The sequence below is a fragment of the Lepidochelys olivacea genome, assembly GCF_965140295.1.
Source record: "Lepidochelys olivacea isolate rLepOli2 genome assembly, chromosome: 11".
NCBI lineage: Eukaryota > Metazoa > Chordata > Testudines > Cheloniidae > Lepidochelys > Lepidochelys olivacea.
In genome coordinates this window covers 62,473,578-62,496,004 of record NC_140421.1, presented here as the reverse complement: position 1 = coordinate 62,496,004, position 22,427 = coordinate 62,473,578, and the positions used below count along the sequence as shown (strand labels likewise).

Sequence of the window (22,427 nt, the reverse complement as noted above, 5' to 3'; positions counted from 1 at the left end):
AGACTGGAGGAAACTAGCATCTACAACAGTGAAGGAGAATCCAATACACACAGGTTTTTGTTTCACAGGACTGTGCAATCATTTCCCCTCTTACATGTAACTGTGCATATCAGTGTGTTAGTGATGCTTTTGCAAAGAGGGTTTGACAACAATAGAGAGTCCCCTGCCTGCTAAACAAGAAGTGACAACTCCATTTGAAAGCTGTCCCTGGATGTGTTTTATGTGCAGAAATTATCTGTGACAGTTCAGATCAAAATAGAGTTTTCATTTCACATAGGAGGTAAATGGACGATAGAACAGGTTACTTTAAATTCTGTAGTCTAGTCCAATTAATGTTGCAGACAATTTCTTATGAATTTTCTCTGCATTACTAGTTCTAAACTTTGAAAACAATGTAAAACTCATTTTCCCCCAATAGCATGACTTTAAAAGAACAGGTCAAAAGGTAAAAAAATACAGTTAACAAAAAACAGCCCTGCAGGAATATGGCAAAAAATGCTCAGGTTACAGTAATCTGGCTGTGAAACTAATGAGTATAAAATGGAAAAGAAAACATCACTTCATCATTCTTTACAGGGAGATCCCAGGGACTAGGGGTGAAAGCCTGATTCTTCCATCGTAATCAACAGGAGTTTTGTCATTTACTTCAATGAGGTCAGGATTATATTTTAGGATTCAGCCTTCATAACAGACAATATGAGTCCATAGGCAACAATTATTTTCATTTCAGGTTGCACAAAGGAAACCTACAACATCTGGACTAGATAAAAGTAACAAGGACATAATTTGCAATTTTTTTCAAATGTCAGATCTAATGGATCATTTTTGCCTCTGATATTGGATACACATTTCTGTGTATTCTGGAAAATCATACCTGCTGATTTTCAAAGATACATATCCTTAAGCACCAGCATGCTATATTAGCCGAAATAAGAGAACAGAGAATGAAATCAATAATGATTTCACATGTTAGTGTATGCGGTTATGTAGTGTGGTAATTCCTTTTACCATACCTTATACCGCTTGTGATTACATGTTTACTGTCTACAGTATTTATTAACTAAATTTATAAAGATGCCTACCTGCATTTTGACACTGGATTATCACTTTTCTTCCCAGTATACATGTATTCATACATATTAAATTTAAATCAACAGGTTGATTTTCTGTCCATTTAAAAAAACTATTCTATTAAAGCAAATTATACCAGTCCAGATTCACAACTGCATTACTCCAGTTTTACACCACTGCATATTGCTGAATCAGGCTCAATATTGTATTCTCACTTACCAGGCAGAGTTGGTGTGGGAATTAATGTTTTGTACATTGCTTTCAAGATGTGAAGTGCTACATAAACACTAAGTATTATTATCAAACAAGTGGTAAAACAATAAGTGAGTTAGGTCATCCCAAACAAGTGCCAAGAACCCTTATGTTATGTATTTTATGTCATGTCACACTTTACCGAAAATGTATTTGGAAATATTTTGAATAGAAGCATTTTTTCTTGGCATTATTTACATAATTTTGTATGTATAGCTGGGATTTTGTTTTCCAGTATTCTTTAGTTTGCATTTATCAATACTGAATTTCATCTGCCATTTTGTTGCCCACTCACCCAGTTTTGTGAGACCTCTGCAATTTTTTGCAGTCTGCTTTGGACTTAACTATCTTGACTAATTTTGTATTGTCTTCAAATTTTGCCACCTCACTGTTGATCCCTTTTTCGAGATCATTTATGAACATTATGAATGGCACTGGTCCCAGGACGGACCCCTAGGGGACACCACTATTTACCTCTTTCCACTCTGAAAACTGACCATTTATTCCTACCCTTTGTTTCCTATCTTTTAACCAGTCATTGATTCATGACCGCACCTTCCCTCTTATTTTGCTTAAGAGCCTTCCGTGAGGGATCTTGTCAAGAGCTCTCTGAAAGTCTAACACTATATCCTCTGGATCACCCTTATATACATGTTTGTTGACCTCCTCAAAGAATTCTAATAAATTGGTGAGGCATGGTTTCCCTTTACAAAAACCATGTTGACTGTTCCCCAACAAATCATGTTCATCTATGTGGGCACACCACAGATTTGTATAGTGCCATTATGATATTTTCTGTCTTATTTTCTATCCCTTTCCTAATAGCTGCTAATATTCGGTTAACCTTTTTGACTGCTGCTGTGCGCTGAGCAGAATTTTTCAGAGAACTTAGTGATTCCCAGATCTCTTTCTTGGGTACTAACAAGCTTATTTAGAACCTATTATTTTTTCCAGCGTGCATTACTTTGCACGTATCAATGTCGCATTTCATCTGCCATTTTGCTGCCTACTCACCCAAAAGCTAATTCAGTGATAGGTTATATACTACAGGTTGCAGCTTTGCAATTTCATATTTGAGTTTCATCTGAACTCTTGGGTGAATACCATCTGCTTCTGGTGACTGATAACTGTTTAATTTATCAATTTGTTCGAAAACTTCTTCTACTGACACATCAATTTGGGACAGAACTTCAGATTTGTCACCCAAAAAGAATAGCTCTGATGGGGATATCTTCCCCACATCCTCTGCAGCGAAGACTAATGCAAAACAATTCATTTAGCTTCTCTACAATGACCATGTCTTCCTTGAGTGCTCCTTTAACACCTTTGTCGTCTAGTGGCCCCACTGTCTGATTGGCAGACTTCCTGCTTCTGATGTACTTAAAAAAAGTTATTGTTAGTTTTTGAGGCTTTGGCAAGTTGCTTCTCTGGGGGCTAATCTACACTGGCAACGCGGCAGTGCTTTAATGTGCCTTGTGTGGTCGTGGCTCTAAAAAACCCACCTCCACGAGGGGAACGGCTCCCAGCGCTGGCAGCTACAGCGCTGAAACTTGCTTGCGCAGAGGGGGGTGTTTTTTCACATCCCTGAGCCAGAAAGTTGCAGCGCTGTGAATTGCCAGTGTAGACAAGCCCTAACTCTTTCTTTTCAATTTACTTGCCAGGTTTGCGCTCCTTCCTATTTTCCTCAGTATTATCTGATTTCCAAATTTTAAAGGCTGCTTTTTTGCTTCTAATGACCTCCATTACTGTGCTGTTTAGCCACGGTGGTATTCGTTTGCTCCTCCTACTGTCTTTTTGATTTGGGGTATATATTTACTCTGAGCCTCTATATTATAACTGAGACAATTTGTAGCAAGCAGCATGACATAATAAATCTTTAGTACACAGGTGTGCAGAGGTTCAGAGTAGAAACATCAGTGGCAGGGTGTTCACCGGGGTAATGGCATCAGCATCAGCATGGAATGGCATCATTCCCTTGAACTACCCAGGCACGCATAAAGGGGCTGCCTAGAAACCCTCTCTGTTTTCTCTTTATTGGTGTATGCACACTGGAATCCTTCCAGATTACACATCTATGTAAGCGCAGTAGTGAACATCTTCTTAAATGCCGTTCTCAATTTGGGTGCCCCAAAGATTTAGTAGGTGACATGCACTATGTAGGGGAAAACTCAACAGACTGAGACAATTTTTTCCTGCATAACATCAATAATTTGATCCCTAGCTCTGAGAAAAAAAACCCCAAAAACCCAACTCCAAATATTCTGAAAAATGGCTGTTTTTTCCATGGCATATATCTTTGCAACCTATACCTCAAATGACCCAAAATTTGGGTCACAAATCCTACTCTGCACTCTCCTGAGGTACACCAAATTTCAGAGTAATCCAACTAAGCATGTTGATTTGAGAGGACTTAGAAAGGTCAACCTTTAAACAGAACTTGACACAACTTTAACTACAGTGGTATTGCCATGTGCTATAATACATTATGGGAAAAAACAGGACTAGATTAAAATGCGTTGTCACTGCAAACACTCTCAAGTGGGAGAAAGAATTCAGAAGATATCCTCAATCCTTTCACTAGCCAAGAATTGAATACTGTTAGTCTGGATCCATGGGAGGGGATAGATTTTCACATCTAGGGAGAAAGGAAAATACATGTTTGTGAGAAGTTATTTTTTACAAAAATACAGCTGTTAGAAGCTGTACAGAGGTTTGCCATATAAGAAGTAGTCCTAGCAGAGATGAATTAGTGGGCGGAGTGCAGGTTAGATGATCAAAGACACAAAATAAATATTGCTTGTCACATGGACATGTGGGATAAATGGGAATATTTAGTCTCGATGAACTGGGTTTGGTGGCGATAGGTTGAGATACTGGGCGTCACTGGTAAAGAGCGGGCAAGGTGGCAGTGGGGCTCCGGAATGATCCTTAGATGTCTGCCTGTTTAGCGGTGGAGTCAGAATGTGCCGGTAAGGCGCACAAGCCTTTTCAAGCTATGCAGCAAGGAGGTCAGAGCATCAGCATGGATATAGACAGTGGCATTTACAGAGAAAAGAAGGAAAAGATCAACCCACCCCCTTTATTCTCCCTTTTCTGAAGCAGCTGCATAAACACTGTATATAACATAAAGCAACTGTCTCTTGTATTTTTTCAAACCAGGGATAGCAGTAAATGAAAATTTCAAAGAAAGAAAACAACACTTTCTTCAGGTGAGGGACTGCAGACCATCTGCCTGTAATTTGTGTACTTAACAATCAATAACAATTAGGAACAGGCGCTTTGCTGATTTAATGCTGTTCCCCAAGCCTTCCTACACTAACCCATACCCCTGTCGTATTATTAAGGAAGTAGCTGCTGATTTGTAAAGCAAGGACTTGCATTGCAACAAGCTTCCTCTATCATTACCTGAGAACAGAGCAGAAGCACTTCAGGTTCCCTGGTTAGCAGCACACTTACTGCATACAAGTGCTCAATTAAAGCAGCCCTTTCAGACCATTATTGAGCATTACAGCAACTCAGACATAGAAAATAGCCCTCAAAAATAGAATGTGCTTTCACCCCTCCATCAAAGCAGTACATTTTCTAGCTGGGCAATAACAAAGCTGCACGAGAATCACCAGGTTATTCTGTTTTCAAAATTTTCTTTAAACCCCTAAAGTTTATTTACACACTCACACTATACTTGTGTTCTAGACTAGTAAATTTCTAGACTGTCCTCAGACTCATTATTTGTTTTCCATGGATTTTATGTAGATACCATAATGATTATCCAAGGCTGATTCCCATTTATGAGGCAATAATGGGCTGAATACAACTCTAAGGCCCAAGGCAGACGTGTTTACGGTAGATAAACTCTGAGGCTGAAGGATGTACTTTAGTTAATACCACATTGATAGGAAACACCCTCAAGTTATGACGACACTGAACTTTTTAATTTAAAATTGAAATTTTAAATGAATAAAGAACATCAACCATAAAAATGGGCTGTCAAATGAGTGTTTAAAAAGTTAAAACATTTGTTTGGCCCTTCCTTGCTTCCTTAGTCCTCCTCTCCTCATTATTCTCTTGCTCCCACTCCACACCTTCCCTACAAGTCAAGAAGAGACGTGCACCCTCCACACTGAACTGGGAGGGAAGAGCATGGATTCTTCCAGTGCAAACAAACAAACATGAACACAACGTCTGACTGCTATTCTGTGGAGAAGAGCCTTGCCGGCCTGCGAGAAAAAGAAGAGATGATCAGGGAAGAGATGGGAGGTAAGAAGGAAATGAGCCAAAGACTGGATAAGCTTGTTTTTTCACAGTTGCATTCAAACCACTCTAGAAGTTTCTAAAGTTGGTTCGCTTTGCTTTTTTAAAAAAAAATATTTTTTTTCATATTAATTTGAGAGTTTTTCTCCTTTAGCTTGAAGGAGTGACAAACAGAGGCAGCCACCTGTTTTGTAGGTAACTGGACAGCACAAAATGTTTCATGTAAGTGTTCTCTGTTGGTCTCTAAAAATGGACTCCAGACATCTAGGATGTGTAGTGATACAAAGATACTTGCCACTGGGTAGCTGAAGGAATAGGACTTTCCCGTGTCCCTGGGTCCTCACAAGGGACCTTGCTTTCTTTGGGATACAATACAGAATATGGTTACAAACAAGTTATTTTTCTTTCTGTAGGAGTCCCAGTGTCAGTTTCTGTACAATGGTCAACATTCTATTGGACTACCAATGTCAACAACAAATCTGCTGCAGAATGTCACACCTGGTAGAGAATCTGTTAGTGAGTCGAGCCCCTCAGCAGCACTTACATTGGTTGCCATATGGTGCCAGGCTTCCCTTTGTAGATGTAAGCAGTCAAACAGTTCAGTCTTTACCAGAGTAGCTGCTCATTTATCACTTCTAACAACAATAGTGTGCCTAAGCTGATGAAGAAATAAGAGAATGATACCACACTGCCTCTCAAAGTTTGCTGTGACCCTTTGGACCACTGGCTGTATAAATGACATCATGATCACTGGTAGAAAAATAACGTTTCTGAGTCGATCGTCAACTGCATGCACTGCACAACTGCCAGGCAGTATCACAGTTTCTCTCTTTTTATAGTGAATCTTTCCTCTAACCAGTTCTTCCATATCTCTCCACTCATCCAAATATTTTTCTTAGTAACATATAGTAATGACTCCATTTTTAAATCAAGATAGATTCTTGTTTTTTGTAATGACTACAGGATCCAATTTTTTGTTGCTGTCTGTATTTGCCATCAATACTACTGCAGTGTTACTCCGTCTTTGCTTGTCTTTCCATCAATGACATCTTGACACTATCAGGGTCCTGGACTCTGCTTAGGAATAATAAGGCTTTTCCATTGATCTCTCCTAATGTCACACACTTGACCCTGCATAAAGATGCAGTGTTATTTTTGTTGACTCACTCTGAGTTCTGATCAAGTGGATCCTATTAGTTCTAGCCCAGGATATAAAAGTATTTGACTGATTCTCTGAGACAGAGGAAACTCATGGGTCCTGCAGGGAAAATCCTAGAGAACAGCCAAGCTGGGGAAAAAACTTAGGCTGAAGTTTATGTTTTGCTATTATTTAAGTTAACAATAAATGCAAGCCCCAAGAAGGGGATAAGTTTGTACTACTGTAAATCCAGTATCTGTCTATTCTGCTCAGAATAGAGCAAGAACTCTACCTACTTATAGACACCTAGGGATATGCCTCCACTTCAGAGTTAACTCAGGTGATTGGCATCCAGGTCTGCGCACCCAGGTTAGCGGCCACACTGCAAAGCCATCACTGTGTTCCACACTGATGCTTTGCTCACTTGAATGTAGATTCCTTGGTTCTTCGTGCTGCAGTAAGGTGAGCTGCTCAATAATTCTTTCCCAATGAATCGTGGGAGAACTTGTCTGTTATTCTGGGCACATCGGGGGGAACTGTGGGAAAACATTGGAGCACTATCAACACTCGAGTTATTTAGCATGTGTCCTCACTACAAAGTTGGTGTCCTCACTCAAGCTTAAGCCTATACCCCCAGTCAAGCTAGCTAGCTCAGAATGAAAGCACCACTAAACATGGGTCAGAGATTTTGTGTGTGGACAGGAGAAGAGTTAGGAGTGAGACCCAAGTAAGAGTCTGAGTCAACTCTGAAAGTGAAAATATTATTGGCAGTCAATGTCCCATCCAGAACTGCATGGAGGTAAAACTTTTTTTTGTTTTTTTGTTTTGCTTTCAAGATGTAGTTTGATTATTGTATTCTCTTTTCCTGGTACCTCAACTTTCTCTCATTCAAATCCATTCAATCCATGTCCACTGATGTCACTCTTCCTTGCCAAGTCTAGGAACCAGTTCTTCCTATTTATTGGCCTTGATCTTTGTGCTGTCTTAAACACAGCTAGAATTTTGGGGTGGGCCAGCAAAACAATTTTGTGTCTACTTCCCTTCTCCTCCACACCACCGAAAAAACGCATCAGGTAGCGAGAGTAACAATTGTGGGCCCAGCCTTTAGAGGGAGCAGAGAGCCAGAGCTGCTTAGGCACATAACTGACTGGAGGGACAGATGTGGAAATTTTGAGTAAGGCATTCTCTACTGTGGTCAGGGAAACAGGACTTTGTGAGCAGTCTTTGTAAACAAACAGGATTGTACCAAAGAATATACATAACTTGTATCATCCATTTCTCTCCCTATTGGAAACAATCCTGTAAGTCCTGCAAATTGGCTAGCCCGCTGGGCCAATGAGGCAACAATTCCCATTGACTCCAAGAGGAGAAAAGGGGTGAGAATCCTTCCCAGTATTAGTTGAGAATAGAGATGACTGTGAATTTTCAGTTCACTAAAATCAACATTTTTGCAGGAGTGCCTAAGTTTTGATTAAACTTTCATCAGAAAAGGTTTCTTAGGTTAAGGATGCAATTTCTGGACAAAACAAGAGTGAGAGAAAGAGGGGGACACACCCCTCCTCCCCAGAACAGCTAACAGTCCAGTGGTTCAGGAACTCATATAATGTGGAAGAGCCAGGCTCAGCTCCCGACTCTGCCTGATTCAGACCAAGGATTTGAATCTTGATCTCCCACATCCCAAGAGAGCACCCTACCCATCAGACTACTGGCTGTTCTGGGTGGATAACGTTCCTGTTGGAGGTTTTTAAAAAATAAATAATTAAATATACATTGGAACAGGGACTTAAATCTCAGTATCCAACATCCCAGGTGAGTACGCAGACCACTGGGCTATAGAATCAGCCCCACTCTCTTTCTCTGGCCCAATGAATATTCAATTTTTTATACAAAGTGGAACAGCTCCAGCAAGAGAGAAACTGAAAGAGACCCATACTGGACAAGCCAATAGCCTGGTGGATAAGGCACTCCCCTGGGCTGTAGGAAACCCCATTAAAGTTCTTGCTCCAAATCAGCCTGGAGCTCAACCTTGGTCTTAAACATCCCAAGTGAGTGCCTGAACTACCGAGCTTGTATGGGGTGTATCTCATTTTCTCTTATTTTTCACAAAAAACTTCAAAAGGTCTCGATTTTGTCCTGATGTGGAACAGGAACATTTCTGAAATCTCAAACTGTCTTGTGGGACAGGAAAACCATTTTCCGCCCAGCTCTAGCTGAGAGCTACAGACCACTGGAAACTAGCGGGAAAATAAAATTACATGAGAGTTTTAATCATTTTCTCCACTTTTTAATTAGAATTAGATTTGGTATTTTTATTTAGGTTTACCAATATCCCAGAGATTATGCATTTCTCTGTTCATGTTCCCATTGTGCAGCTATTAATTATGAAAAAAAATGTAGAAAAAAACCTGTACTTCCTTGCTGCACATCTACTAAGGTAGATTTTCCTGTTCAAGAAGAACTGTTTAGTTAAATAGCTAGCCTGCTAAATGGAAATACCACAGGCTATTAGAGGCTTGCACTTTCAATATGCAAGTGACTGGCCTATAAACAAGATTTTAACAGCTTCTCTTTTGAACAGCTCTGACTGTTTAATTAATCTTCAGCCATTAACCATTCATTTAAAATGCCACTTACGAAATCTTAATTTTGCACATTATCAGCTGGTTCACAAATAGCTATCCATAAGCAGTAGCGTAATGATCTCCCTCTCTCTTTCTTAGAGCTTACCAACCTTATAGTCAATTTTGGCTTCTTAATTAACCACATACATATTAGCATTTAAAATTAAATGGCAGTTTTTTTAAAGAGACTTAATGTGCAGAGAAAAGTTAATACTCAGATTATTCTGCTGCTTGTTAAAGGTACAAAAAACAGCTTTTGGTCAAACAACCTCCTGTACAACACAGAAATTGGGGCCTTTTGCCCACAGCCAGAAAAATCAGCAATGGAAGAGAGACATGCAGGGCCATATAATACCATTCAAGCTGTATGGAAGTTCTCAAGTTTTGTTTTTATTTATACATTTAAGAAGCTGGAAACACCATCCTCCAATATAAGCGAGGGCAGATGCTCAGACACATACATGTGTTTTGCATGCGTGTCCAATGACTGCAACAAAAGGACGTGGGGTTAACCGTAAATAGGCAGAGTTATCACAGAATGATACCAGGCAGTATCATCACATAAGAAAGGGTAGATCTGGAGGAAAAAAATCTGATATACATGAATGCTCATCACATCTGCAATAATTGAGGCTCATCAGCATCTACAGCAGGGCAGTTCCTAGGGAGTTGCTGGATTACAGTATATAAGATTTTAAACATCTGTCAATAAGTAAGATGATCCAAATGCAAACCTAGCACTCAGGATATCCCTGGCCGGATTTGTGACCAGTCCCAGGAGATATTAGGTCTGCTAACCAGTAGGATAGCTTACAGTAAGAATTTATGTATTATTGTAAGCTCTTCCAGGCAGTGACCATCTTAGTACCTACCACAGAGGAACACTGGTTCTGACTATGGCTTTAGACTTTACTGCTATATAAATAAAATAGTTAATTTTAATCTGCAGCAGATGCAGCTTCAAAGTTATTCATGTTATGTAAAGGAAAACTGTACTCATTTTCCTCAGACTAGCACTTTGAAATTTCCAAAGATAAGTAGCATAAATAAAGAACTATATTTGGCAATGAATTTGGCATACTTTAAAATGCATACTGCTGGGCTGAGCAAACACATTGAGCGATTTGTTCTTCTTTAGCACCACTCCTGAGATACATCAAGTGTTTCATAAATCTTTTACATCACTATGTTTTAAAGGAAAAAGAGGAAATTGCTTTTTTAAAGTGTGAAATGGGGTTGCAGCATGCACCATGCATGTCATGTAAGGGATAGGAATGTCGTATATATCACTTTTTGACTATGGTGTGACACCTGATTAAAGTATGACCATGTATATCATTGTTGCTACCACTGTTATACAGTTGGAACAAAACTTATACAAAGCGTGTTGTAAGGTGTCAATGGAAAAGTTATGGTTTGATGACTATTGTATGTGTATATCATTTTTGTATTTAAAGTTATGAATATTGATGATATACCTGTGTCTCAAATGTGTTTGTGCCTGTGGTAACACCTACAAGGTAGTTAGTTTACATCTAGTCTAGCCAGCACATTGTGATGGCCCATCAACAAACACAATGGGCCAAGGAAGAAGCTTATTCCCACTCGATGAGCCTTCCTGAATATGGGAATACTTCAGACAGAACATGGGTAATGGCTGCTCCCGACTCCTTGAAGCATGCAAGGACAGGTGACTTGCTCATGTGACCGTGAACTCCATCTTGTGCATGTACTTTTCCACAAACTAAGACTGAGAGTTTTCCCTCCACATGGGAGAAAGTACAGAAGGCCCTAGAAGCAACTCCATTTTGCCTCTTTCCAGCTCAGATCTCTGGATTATGGATTTACACTAACAGGAGTATTACAACCAATGGACTGAGGACCCGTCTAATCTTTTGGATGTTACCTGAGACATTATAAGCCAGCAGTTTATTCCATCACTGCTACAAACCTGATCCAAGAACTTTGCCATGATTGTACGTATTTGATTCCTTTGACCATTTTAACTCTCTCCTCCTCCTTTTCTCTTTGGATATTAGATACTAAAGGATTGGCAACAGCGTGATTATTGAGTAAAATCTAAATTATATATTGACCTGGGTATGTGGATGATCCTTTGGGATCAGAAGAACCCTTTGGTTGATGAAATTGGTTTTAAATAACCACTCATCAGTGTAGTGTCTGGACAGTGAAACAAAGGCTAGGATACCTAAGGATACTGCATATCTGACTTCTTGTTACCCAGTGTGGTGAGACAGAAGTTTACTTTTGTTACTGGTTTGGTATATCTTATGGAAGAATAACCACCAATTTACGGTGAGTCTACCCTATTTCTCAGCAGTTTGTCCTGAATCTGGAATCCTCACTGAGGCACAGTGACACCTAGGTTGTGCTGTGGCAGAAGTTAGCAATATTATGACATAGCCTAGATGACTAAGCACTGTAAAGAGATGTGTGACCCACTATTCCTTTCAGTAACATATGTACCACAAAATACTACAGCCACTATTGTATAGTGAGACAATACGCATTTCTCTCAGGCACAGCCCCTCCTGAGTTCCCCAGCTGCACACGGTGGTGGAACAGGCTGCATCACCCTTTGCTATGATATAGCTTTCTCTTGGTAGGCTGAGGGTATTCCACAGGCTGGTAGGGTGATATGAGTGGCATGTGGACACAGTAAATGAGAAGACCTTGTGCTCCTCCCAATGCAATAAACATAACTGTGGCTGGTCCTTATATAGGGCATACCAGAGGGACTGAGGGAAGTTCTCTGCTCACTCTCCATGCCAACCTATACATGGTCCATACAAGCTATCCTATGGTATTGACAGGAAAGAGGCTTCCTTTCATTTTTGTATATACTGTTGACCCACATCTGTGATAAGTGGCATTTTTATCAGTACTGTCAGGGATAATCTATTGTTGACCTCTCTCTCTGAGAGTAGGTGTTGGGAACTTGGTCTATCAGAAGAAACATTTTGTTTTGTTATGGTGAAGACATGGATTTGAAGCGAAGAGAGTTTCTTCCTTTTCTTCATAGAACTGCAGATCAGCTACATCACACATCATCAAACTTGGTTTAGGAGGAGGGGAACATGCGATGCTAGTTGCCTAGCTGTAGTGTACTTCTAAAAGTACAATGGGCAAAATTTTCTAAAATGCTTAAGTGACTTGGTCTTGACAGCCTAAGTCTCACTGAAAATCAGTGAGCGAGAGTGACCTGAGGCATCTCTGTACTCACACCCTATACACTACTGCAATGATATTTGTACAAAATATGCCTTGTGAGGTACATCTGAAAACTACCACCACAATGGTCAATAATATCATTGTGAAATGTGTGTGACAATGTTGTGTGTGGATTTACGGATACTCACTGATATTATGCTTCACAGTCTGTGACTAAAAATGTTTAAATTCCCCCTACTAGGTCAAGGGGTGTTGATAAACAGGCTCTCTCCAGACAAAGGAAAGAGGCTAACTCCTCTGAATTTAGCCATACCTGGTTAATGGGCTATTCATTTGTATCAGAAGTTGCAGGAAGAGATAATTTGTATTGTAAAAATTACCAACAGCAGAAAAGACAGCATGGAGTCTGTACCAGTGTGATGGGGTGTTCACCCCACACTTGCCTGGAAAGGGTTGATGTAAGCTAAGAAGGAGGCAATTAACCAGACAGGCCACAGCTGATAGGAATCAGGTGGCTTGAGTAATCCCTTGACTGAAGGAGGGAGCCCAGCTTAGGAGGAATGAGCTGTGCTGGATTTATAAAGCCAGGAAATTGGTTGCTGAAAGGGGCAGTAGGGAAGTATGCTGCAGTCACTCCCTGGCAGAAGAGAGGAGTGTTTGGAGGCTGCAGAGACATATAGCCTACAGCTACTCCCTGGGAGGAGGGAGTGGTGAATCCAGCAAACCCAGAGATGGCAGAGTGCCAGACGGTAAGGAAAGGGGCTCAGGGAAAGGACTAAAAGGAAATAGACCTTGACTTCTGTCTAGAGGCTGCCTGAGCTGGAACCCAGAGTAGAAGGTAGGCCTGGGTTCCCCTGCCAGCCACTGAGGGAATGGCACTGAGGCACTGAATGGGACAACTTCCTAGGACTGCTGAAGGGAGATTTTGATATCCCAGAAGAGGAAAACATGTATAGGGACCTGGCCGGAGGGCTGAGTCATGAAGAGGGAGCAGCCGTTCTCGCTCCATGAGCGGCTGCTCCCTCTTCATGACTCAGCCCTCCGGCCAGGTCCCTATACATGTTTTCCTCTTCTGGGATATCAAAATCTCCTTTCAGCAGTGCGTGCCACTTCAGCGGGACAGCATGCCACTGCGGAAAGGAGCATCGACCTCATGAGCTATTTTCCAGAGTGACCAGGAGGAGGTGCCAGCCTAGTGGTGAGTTGAGCACCCCATCACAACCAGACAGCATGGCATCCACACCCAGCAGGGAAAAGGAGCTTTATGTGGGGATACATTTCAGAAGAGTACATTGCAAAGGTTTACTGGACTATAAGGAGGAGTGAACTTTCTAATGGCTAAAACATTTTCTCATCACGTAAAGGATAACTTAAGGGTTTGCCTCCTGGTCTCTGGTGATTTTTCCTATGGAGACAAACCCTTCAACATTTCTGAAAATTTTACACTACATGGTTGTGAATGGACTGTGTCCTCTGAAGAGACAACTATATGGCTTTTTGATACTGAGGTCCTACCCTCCTCTACCTTCTCAAAAAAAGTTTGCACTATTAAAAGGCATAGCCCCGGATACATACAAGAGGTTGCATTACCGAAAATTGAGGGTGATTAGAAATAAACAGAAAAATGTTGATTGACAAAGAAATAAGTGTGATTTTTTTCAAGTTAATGTGCTCCTATTTTTAACTTATATCAGTTCTTAGGATTCACACAGTACACTGATCATACTAATGCTTTGGCTACATTCATGAAGAAGAACCACTTAAATTTCTATAGCACCTCGTGTCCCAAAGATCTTGGCAAGATATGCATAGGATTACTTCACCTTCACTGCAATGCAGCCATCACTGAGAAGAAATGCACCAACTGTTTAACAGTGCACAGGAATGCTACCTCGCAGTTTAAAACAAGAAGAAAAGAAAACGATGCAAAACTGAAGTTACAGATGGAGTTTGAGGTAGAAGGGATGTAAGTATGCATGCTGGAATTTGGCCAGGACACGAGTGTTAACTTTTCAGTAAGTACAAGAGGAACCTGCCCTGGATGTGTGCATTTACATAGCAGGGGTTAATCATGTACTTCCTAATCACCGGAGTAATAATTTCAGCACATGTGTAGGGCACTGCTGGCTGCACTGTGCACTTTAGAGCAGTGGTTCCCAAACTTGGGAGGCTGCTTCTTCAGGGAAAGCCCCTGGCGGGCCGGGCCGGTTTGTTTACCTGCTGTGTCCGCAGGTTTGTCCCTTGGCCCACGCCGCTTCCCGCAGCCCCCATTGGCCTGCAGCAGCGAACCGAGGCCAGTGGGAGCCGCGATTGGCCGAACCTGCGGACGTGCCAGGTAAACAAACTGGCCCAGCCCGGCCCACCAGGGGCTTTCCCTGCACAAGCGGCGTCTCAAGTTTGGGAAACACTGCTGTAGAGGGTTCCCAGGTTGGTATGGGACAACCCATGAGTGGGCCACTACAGTAAAAGAATAAATTGAGATCATTATGTGTTTTTTAGTGAGTGAAGGGAAAGGCGGTTAATTATATATCAGCTATTAGTAGCACTTATCTGGCCACAGAGATTCTCTCATTATAAGTGGCCTTATAATTTTATAAAAGTCATAAAAATGATAACACTTTTTTTTAAAAATCTGATTGCTTGATTCAACTGATGAGTTTTAATTCTCTCTGGCAATGACACATAACTGGAATTCCCAGACTAAAATGAGATCATCTATGCTCTGTTGAAACCAAAAAAGAAAGATTTTTTTTTAAACTCATTTACTTTAGTCACTACTCAAGCCCCCACACACTATATCATTAGCTGTGATTCAGAGGTGGGAGGGAAAAAACCCCACAGTATTCTGGAGAAAAATTAACAGCAAAAAATCATGACACACACACAGAGGGAAACCTAGCAAAACATGAACTATTCCATGACCAACCTGCTGATAAATGTTCACCCTCATAAAAGCAAAATAACTTTTGTTTGGCTAATAAGCATCCATTTTCCACTTCCCTATTGTTCTGAGGCAGACAAGGTTGTTTTCACACCTGACCTAAGATAGATTTGTTTGGTAATTAATGGAGATGTAGAAAGAAAAACTACATCTACTCTCAATAGCCCACACTGGCAGGATTTCCTTGCCTGCAGTTGTCAGAATTTTCAATAACTGTTGGTTTAGATGTCATAAGCCATTCTACAAATTCATATCCGTTTATTCACGTTTGGCACAACTCTAATGGTGAATACAAACTTTTGTCTTTGAGAGAGAGGAAAGATAGATTTAATACTGGCAAAGGCAGCCTAACAGGAATTCCAATTTCTCCAATATAGTCAAGCAGGCTCTACAAACCCCAGAAATTCAACTAAGATTTTCCTGCTAGTAGGTTGGTAATGGACCAGCCCAGGGAGAACAGGCTCACCCAGAGCTACCTCTGCCTCATGCCTCATCTTATCATCAACTTCTTTTTTTTTTAAGTTGGGGTTTTCCTGTTTAAGTTTTGGTTTTAGTTTTCCACTAAATGTTGCTTGCGTGGCTCAGAATTAGACATGAGTTCATGCTAAAATCCCAGCTCCAAACACTGCAACCAGACCTGGATTTGGATCAGAGTTTGCAGCTCAATCTTATCACAATAGCAAACAAAGTCTCATTTAGTGGCAAGACACTCTCTCTCCAGCCAAATCCTAGATGTTCATGGGAGAGACCTGTACATTCCTTTTCACCTTCACAAAAAAGCAATACATACCACAATGTTCGTTTCAATGTGAATGGTACAAAATGGTCCTGTTAAAATGGAACTCTGTAACAGAACCTAAGAATCTAAGTATGTTTCAATGTGAGAAATTTCAGATTTGGATCTGGATTTCGAATCCTCTACATTTAGCACAGAGTTGAAATAACTGGCTCCTATGCATGGGGTGTTGATGGTATGGAAGGGAAGATGTCAATTAGCTCTCTCTCCTTTGTATGGCAGCTATCTTCTTCTTGACTATCTGATTGAGAGCTTTCTCCAATACTGTATTCAGATGAATGAGAAAGAGAATTTGGCATATTCCCTGCTAAACACTTACATTTCTGTTCATGTCACAAGCTTCTGATGAGCTGTATCTCAATGACCTAAGACATATCCAAAGTATTGTATCTCTACAAACTCAAAACTCTCCCATGTCTGCGCTCACACAGCCTCTCACACACATCCAGCATAGAATGAGGCAATGAGGAACCACATTACAAGCCCCAGTACAAGATTCATTCACTAATATTTAAACTGCTTCCCCACCTCATATTCCCAATTCCTCTAATGGCCATTCACCCATCTTCCTTGCACAGTCACATACTGGACAGAAAAATCCCATGTACATTTATTAACACCATGACCACTAATGAAATCATATAGTTCTTATACCCCTGAACTCCAGAAGTAACCAGCTTTAGAAACCTCACAGTGGTGGCTGCATCACAGGGTTTTCTTTTTAATTCAAAGAAAAACTTCACCATCTTTCTTTAATGCTATCAACCCGTAAGCTTGACAGTAAGGATTAAAGATTGCTCCTTCTTTCTCACTTGGTTATTGGAAAGGCTGTGAAAGGTAATCAGTCTTGTGAAGCTACACTTTACAGTCTGCATAAAATGCCACGATTCCCAGTTCTCTCCCCAACCTAATTGAAAGTGCATAATATTGCACAGCTGGGGAAATGTAAACTGTAAACATATGCAATATATCACACTATCACACAAAACCCTGTTACGAATGGGCACTGGGTGATCATCAGGACCAAAAGGGATCGAAAAACAGAGTTTTGCTGAAAAATAAGAACTTTTCCCATCTAAAAGAGAAAAACACACTTTCTCAGCAGCATAGGAATTGGATTGGAGGCGGTTCATTCATTCTGTTTGTGAAATATGGACCTTTCTATAATGATTTCTATTTGACTGCTGCTTTATCTAGACCCTTCAGGGGTACTGTTGGGGCAAAGGCTGTTCTTGGTTAAAATGATGGAAATCAAGAGTAAAACCATTTTTTTCTACTCAGTAAATACAAGTGCATGTGAAATTGAAAAATCAGGTGATCTGCAGCCATTGGGTAGTATTACCTGTCACCAGAAGTCTGTGGATGGTGCTGCTTGTTTATCTTTGCATACAGTCCTTCCAAACGCTCCCTCTCTCCTGGTATTGAAGGGATATCCCGTGGGTATCCAAAGGTTTCTGCTACAGGTGGAGACGATGGCCTGTAGACATTTGCTGCTGGGTAAGCCTCTCTGAAGTGATTCACTCTGGCATAATTTGGGTCCATCTCATCGTCATCATCATCATCATCAGGTGGTGGACCTACAGGGCTAGTGGAGTAATCAGCAAGCCCTCTTGCCTGCTTTTGCCGTAACTCCTGATGTTTTGCACCAATCCTAATCGTTAGGAAGAAACAAAGAAACAAACAACATGTTTGGATTTACTCCGGCAATGACAGCAAACCAGTGATGCATCAAGCAAAATTTTAAAAACATCTCTCAGCTGTTATAAATGTAAACTAGCTGTATAATTCAGGACAGTAGAACTCCAATGCAAGCAGAAATCTCTAGGTTCTATTCCTTTGGCATGCAGCTTTGTAAACAAGGCACGTTGTCATTCTGCACTCTGACAGCAGATTATTGCAGAGTAGGGTGCAATTTTTCACAAGTATTCCTGATAAGTGTTGTTTGTGTATGCGTGCACAAACACCGCTTTAATCATACACAGATCTAATATTTTAGAAATACATCTCTACCAAAGGTCTGTGTTAAACCACAACGCAGGCTTAAATATCTAACCTAATCTTCAAACTTTTCATCTAAATTAGCCAAGAAAATTATTATTGCCTCTTTGGCCTCTTGACCCACACATATTCTTCTAAATAAATTAACTTGCGAAAAGCGGATTAAATGTGAAATAAATGTGAAGATGGCACAGTTGTTTGAAAAGCAGTAGCAAAAGTAATTTGCTTGAGATTTAAATAAATATATATGTATATATTTGTTCCATAAATGGAAAACCTCATGCCTCATTATATAGGGGCTAGGGACAGAGTAAAACAGGGAAGAAATTAATAGAAACCTGACAGAGATGAATTGGTACATATAAGTGAATTAAAGACTATTACTGGCAGTGCTCCACTGTGATAAAGCCTTAAGTGGTATTACAAAACGCTTCTGCTAATCAGTGCCATTATGTAATCTGTGGGGAATCAGAATGGTAAAACAGATTCAGGTAAATTTCAAACCCAAACTTCAATGATTCAACATTTACTCCTGAATCAAAAAATACAATAAAATTCCATGAATGTGCAACTTCTGTTAAATGTTCAGTTCCTCTTTAAGATGGCATAATTAAACACAAAGAGAAGAATGATAGCAGCATGCTGACCACAGTATGAAGAATACCATGGAGTAAATGGTACTGTACTTATGGAAGTGTGTGATGTAGGAAAAGATGCAAGGCAAAAGCATGCATCGCACCTGCACTGGCTGCCATTAAAAAGTCAACATTTGCCCACTGTCACTGTATCTGAAGTATAGTAGCATTTCCCCCTACTTGATAAATACAGTGACTCAGTCTATAGAAAGAACAGGAGGTAGGAAAATACTCAATGTGGTTAAACATGTGTGATGACTGTGGCCAAAAACACACAAACAGCGTGTGCAGGACAAATAGTCTAAAGCCTGGAGATGAGAAAAGAAGAGGTTTTGGAGAAAATTTGGAAAGGCCCTGAAAGATACGGAGCCCCGGAAATAAGTCGACTAAACCAAATTGGGATATTAATGCATTGCTGTACATCCAGGTGATCCATTCTTTCCAGATATGTGCCACCAACTGGAATATGTACCTGAGGATTTTTATTTCGAGTCATTAGAAAATATATCTCAATAGGAAAAACCAAGATGCATCTTGTCATGGGGTGGGATGATGCAGCAGACAGCTCTGATGGGTGTCAATGAGATACTGCGGTTTTGGCAGCTGGCAGGAGGGAGGGATGGAAAAGAGGAAAGTGTGTTCAATTTTTTCTCTCCCCCTTCCTTAGTCATGTAACACTCCTCTCCTAGGTCACCCTCCCTCTTTCAGAGTAAAACCTAACATGTACAGTCAGCAACAGGTGGATGAAAGAACAGTATTTTTCTGTGTCCTCTCTACTGTTTTCTCCAAGTCCTCTAGCCCTGATCCATTTACTGCATTTTCTGTAATTTATCTGCAGATAAGTCTACATTTATTTATTTATTTTTTCTGACTCTTACCATATTTCATGTTTCCTTTTTTATTTCTTTGATCCTACTATGTTCCTCAAACCACTTGGGCTTTCTGTTCTGATACCTTCTATGGTTTGTTTTCTCTTTTGGCCTTCTCCTGTTTCTCTCCTCTATCCAGTCCTGTTCTCTCTGTACCCTTCAGCCTTCTCTGCTTTTCTACCCCCCTCATTCTCTCATTACACCACACACATTCTTTGCCTCTCATTCACATGCTGGCCCAGCCAGGTCAGTAGCCTTGTGTAGATGGTGGAGGTTGACCAGCCTGTAGGCTCACCACTCATAGCACTGCCAGGATTCAGAGTGAGTCTTTGATTCCCCACGGATCTGCTACTATGTGAATGGGAGATTTCACTGGGGGGGTCTCATGGAGGGTATATCATGGTGTTGACATATAACAGAGCTGGTCAGTGAGGCACACATGCTCCCACCTAGTCTGTTGTCCATTTCATTGGCTCAGCTGGCTTATGGCTCCTTCAGAGGGTCAGAGTTTGATGGAGTTTACATAAAGTGGGGGAGAAGACTGTTTTTGTAAAACAGACAGGGACACTGGGACAGATATTGAGGAAAAGGAACATTGCTTTATTCAGGGACACATGGGTACTCTGGGGTGGAGAAAAAGGCAAGCATGGATATACAACTAAAGTCTGAAATTACTACAGATGAAAACAAACAATAATAAGCAGTGATTGGTGTTCCTTTCTATACTGTAGCGTCAAACCTCAGAACAGCCCTAGCACGAAGAATTAGTGAGTAGATGAAAATATGCAGAAGGCTTCATCCTCTGCGGGTTCCCGAATAACGATAAAAGAAAGACTGCACAGCAGGAGGGACCCAGCTTGCCCATGTCAGTGTCGCCAGAACAAACTCACCAAATTTTATGTTAAGTAATTTTGGAAAAAGTTCTACCCTGATCAATTCTTGCAACAAAACAATCTTTGCAGGGTGAGTGCAGTATGCATCCTATTGTCAGGGAGTGCTTACTGTACTATGATGACAGGGATGGATTTCCATTTGCAATACAGCTATGGACATCAATACAGCAGGGAGTTTGTATCACTGGTTTCTGTCTTTTATCCATAAAGTGCCTTCACAAGAAATCATCTTGTAGAAAGATTAATATTTTACATGCCCCACATGGCGTTACGTTTAGAAATGTAAAGGTGAAAGGACTCTATTTGTTTACCCCCCGCCCCCAAAATACCTTATAGCTATTGGACCCAATACATTTATCAGTTCTATAGTCCCTGTCTCTGAAAGTTCTGCCTTTTGACCATTAAATGCTTTTATAGCAATTTAAGACTATTTCTGCTATTGGGCCAAACCTGAGAGATGCTGAGCATTTGCAAATATATCCAGGAAACTGAAGACAGTAGACCAGATCCTCAACTGGTCGAAAATGACATAACTCCATTGACTTCAGTGGGGGTGCGCCTATTGACACCAGCTGAACATCTAGCCCAATACCTTTATGTTGCACATCAGGGAATTTCTACAGGTGGGATAACATACAGGTTTTCTACTAGCCTTAAGGATGGGATGTTGTATCTCCTTGGATGAGGGAGGGAGGGCAAAAGCAGCAGCACATAACATTCTCCAGAGGAGAAGACTTGGAGCAACTCATCGGAATTGAAATGGTGAACTGAAATGGACTCTGAACTGATACACACCATACCCCTTAGAGATCGCAGACTTGAAGGTAACAGAGTAGCATGACACAGTGGCATCATGTGTAACTTGCTTTCATGTTGGACAGTGAAAGTAATTTGTTCTGCCATCAATACTGGTACCTTCTGCACAACAAAAGCTGGAATTAGGTTAGCACAATTTTCTTTTGTTACTGTGAATAAGCCCAGCTTCTTCAAATTTTCCTTATGAATGCAGCCTACAATCACTTTCACTGCTATGATCTGTACCTGCTCAAGAACAATTACTCCCTTTCTATATTATGCTGACCAGTCAATGCCAGTTTATGTGAATTTCTTGCTGATCAATGTCTCATCTTTTCAAGAGGGCTATTATAATTGTATTAATATTTCTTGTTTCTTTCTCACTCTTCCATGGAAATCTATAACTTCTGCTCAACGATCTCTCTTTTACTCTTTCTGTTTTTCATTTCAATCCAAGCTCTACCCGATGTGAGCACTGAACTACACGGCTGTACAATTTCAGTTTTGTATCTACCTATTTTATTAAACCTTCCTTTATTCCTCTTACCCTTGTCTTTTCTATTTTCTAAAGTTTTTCCATTTTCCATTTTCTAAAGTTTTAAATATCCTGATTGCATAACATCACCATGTTCTGACCCAATCCTTAAGAACATTTGTTTTCTACAAAACATACCAAATGAGTGCCTAATAATCTTTTATCCTGCTTCACCCTATTACCTTCCTCTCCCATATCACATTCTGTCTTGCCTTCCAAACCTGCTGGCTGTTGCACATTTGTAGTGTTTCACCCTGTTCCCTTTCTCTTTGTTGCTTTTTCTTATAATTTAGACCAGTTCCATCTCTTACCCTCATCAAAAAAATCTGCCCGATCAACAGAATTGTCACAGCAAACAGCCTTGAAACTACAATGAGAGTACTACAATTACAGAAGAGCCCAACATGTAACACAGGATGGGTCTGGTTAAACAAGTGGAA

At 40.6% G+C, this 22,427-nt stretch overlaps 1 protein-coding gene across 5 annotated transcripts in view; it reads right to left on the bottom strand.

Annotated features, from left to right (window-relative positions):
• The window catches only part of PARD3B (par-3 family cell polarity regulator beta), a 607,862-nt gene that overhangs the window by 92,104 nt on the left and 493,331 nt on the right, over nt 1–22,427 (bottom strand). For all 5 annotated transcript variants that reach the window (XM_084642619.1, XM_084642620.1, XM_084642618.1 and 2 more), the window contains exon 20: nt 17,605–17,913. In XM_084642619.1, coding sequence (XP_084498745.1) covers nt 17,605–17,913 — 309 coding nt within the window. The remainder of the gene's footprint in view (nt 1–17,604; nt 17,914–22,427) is intronic.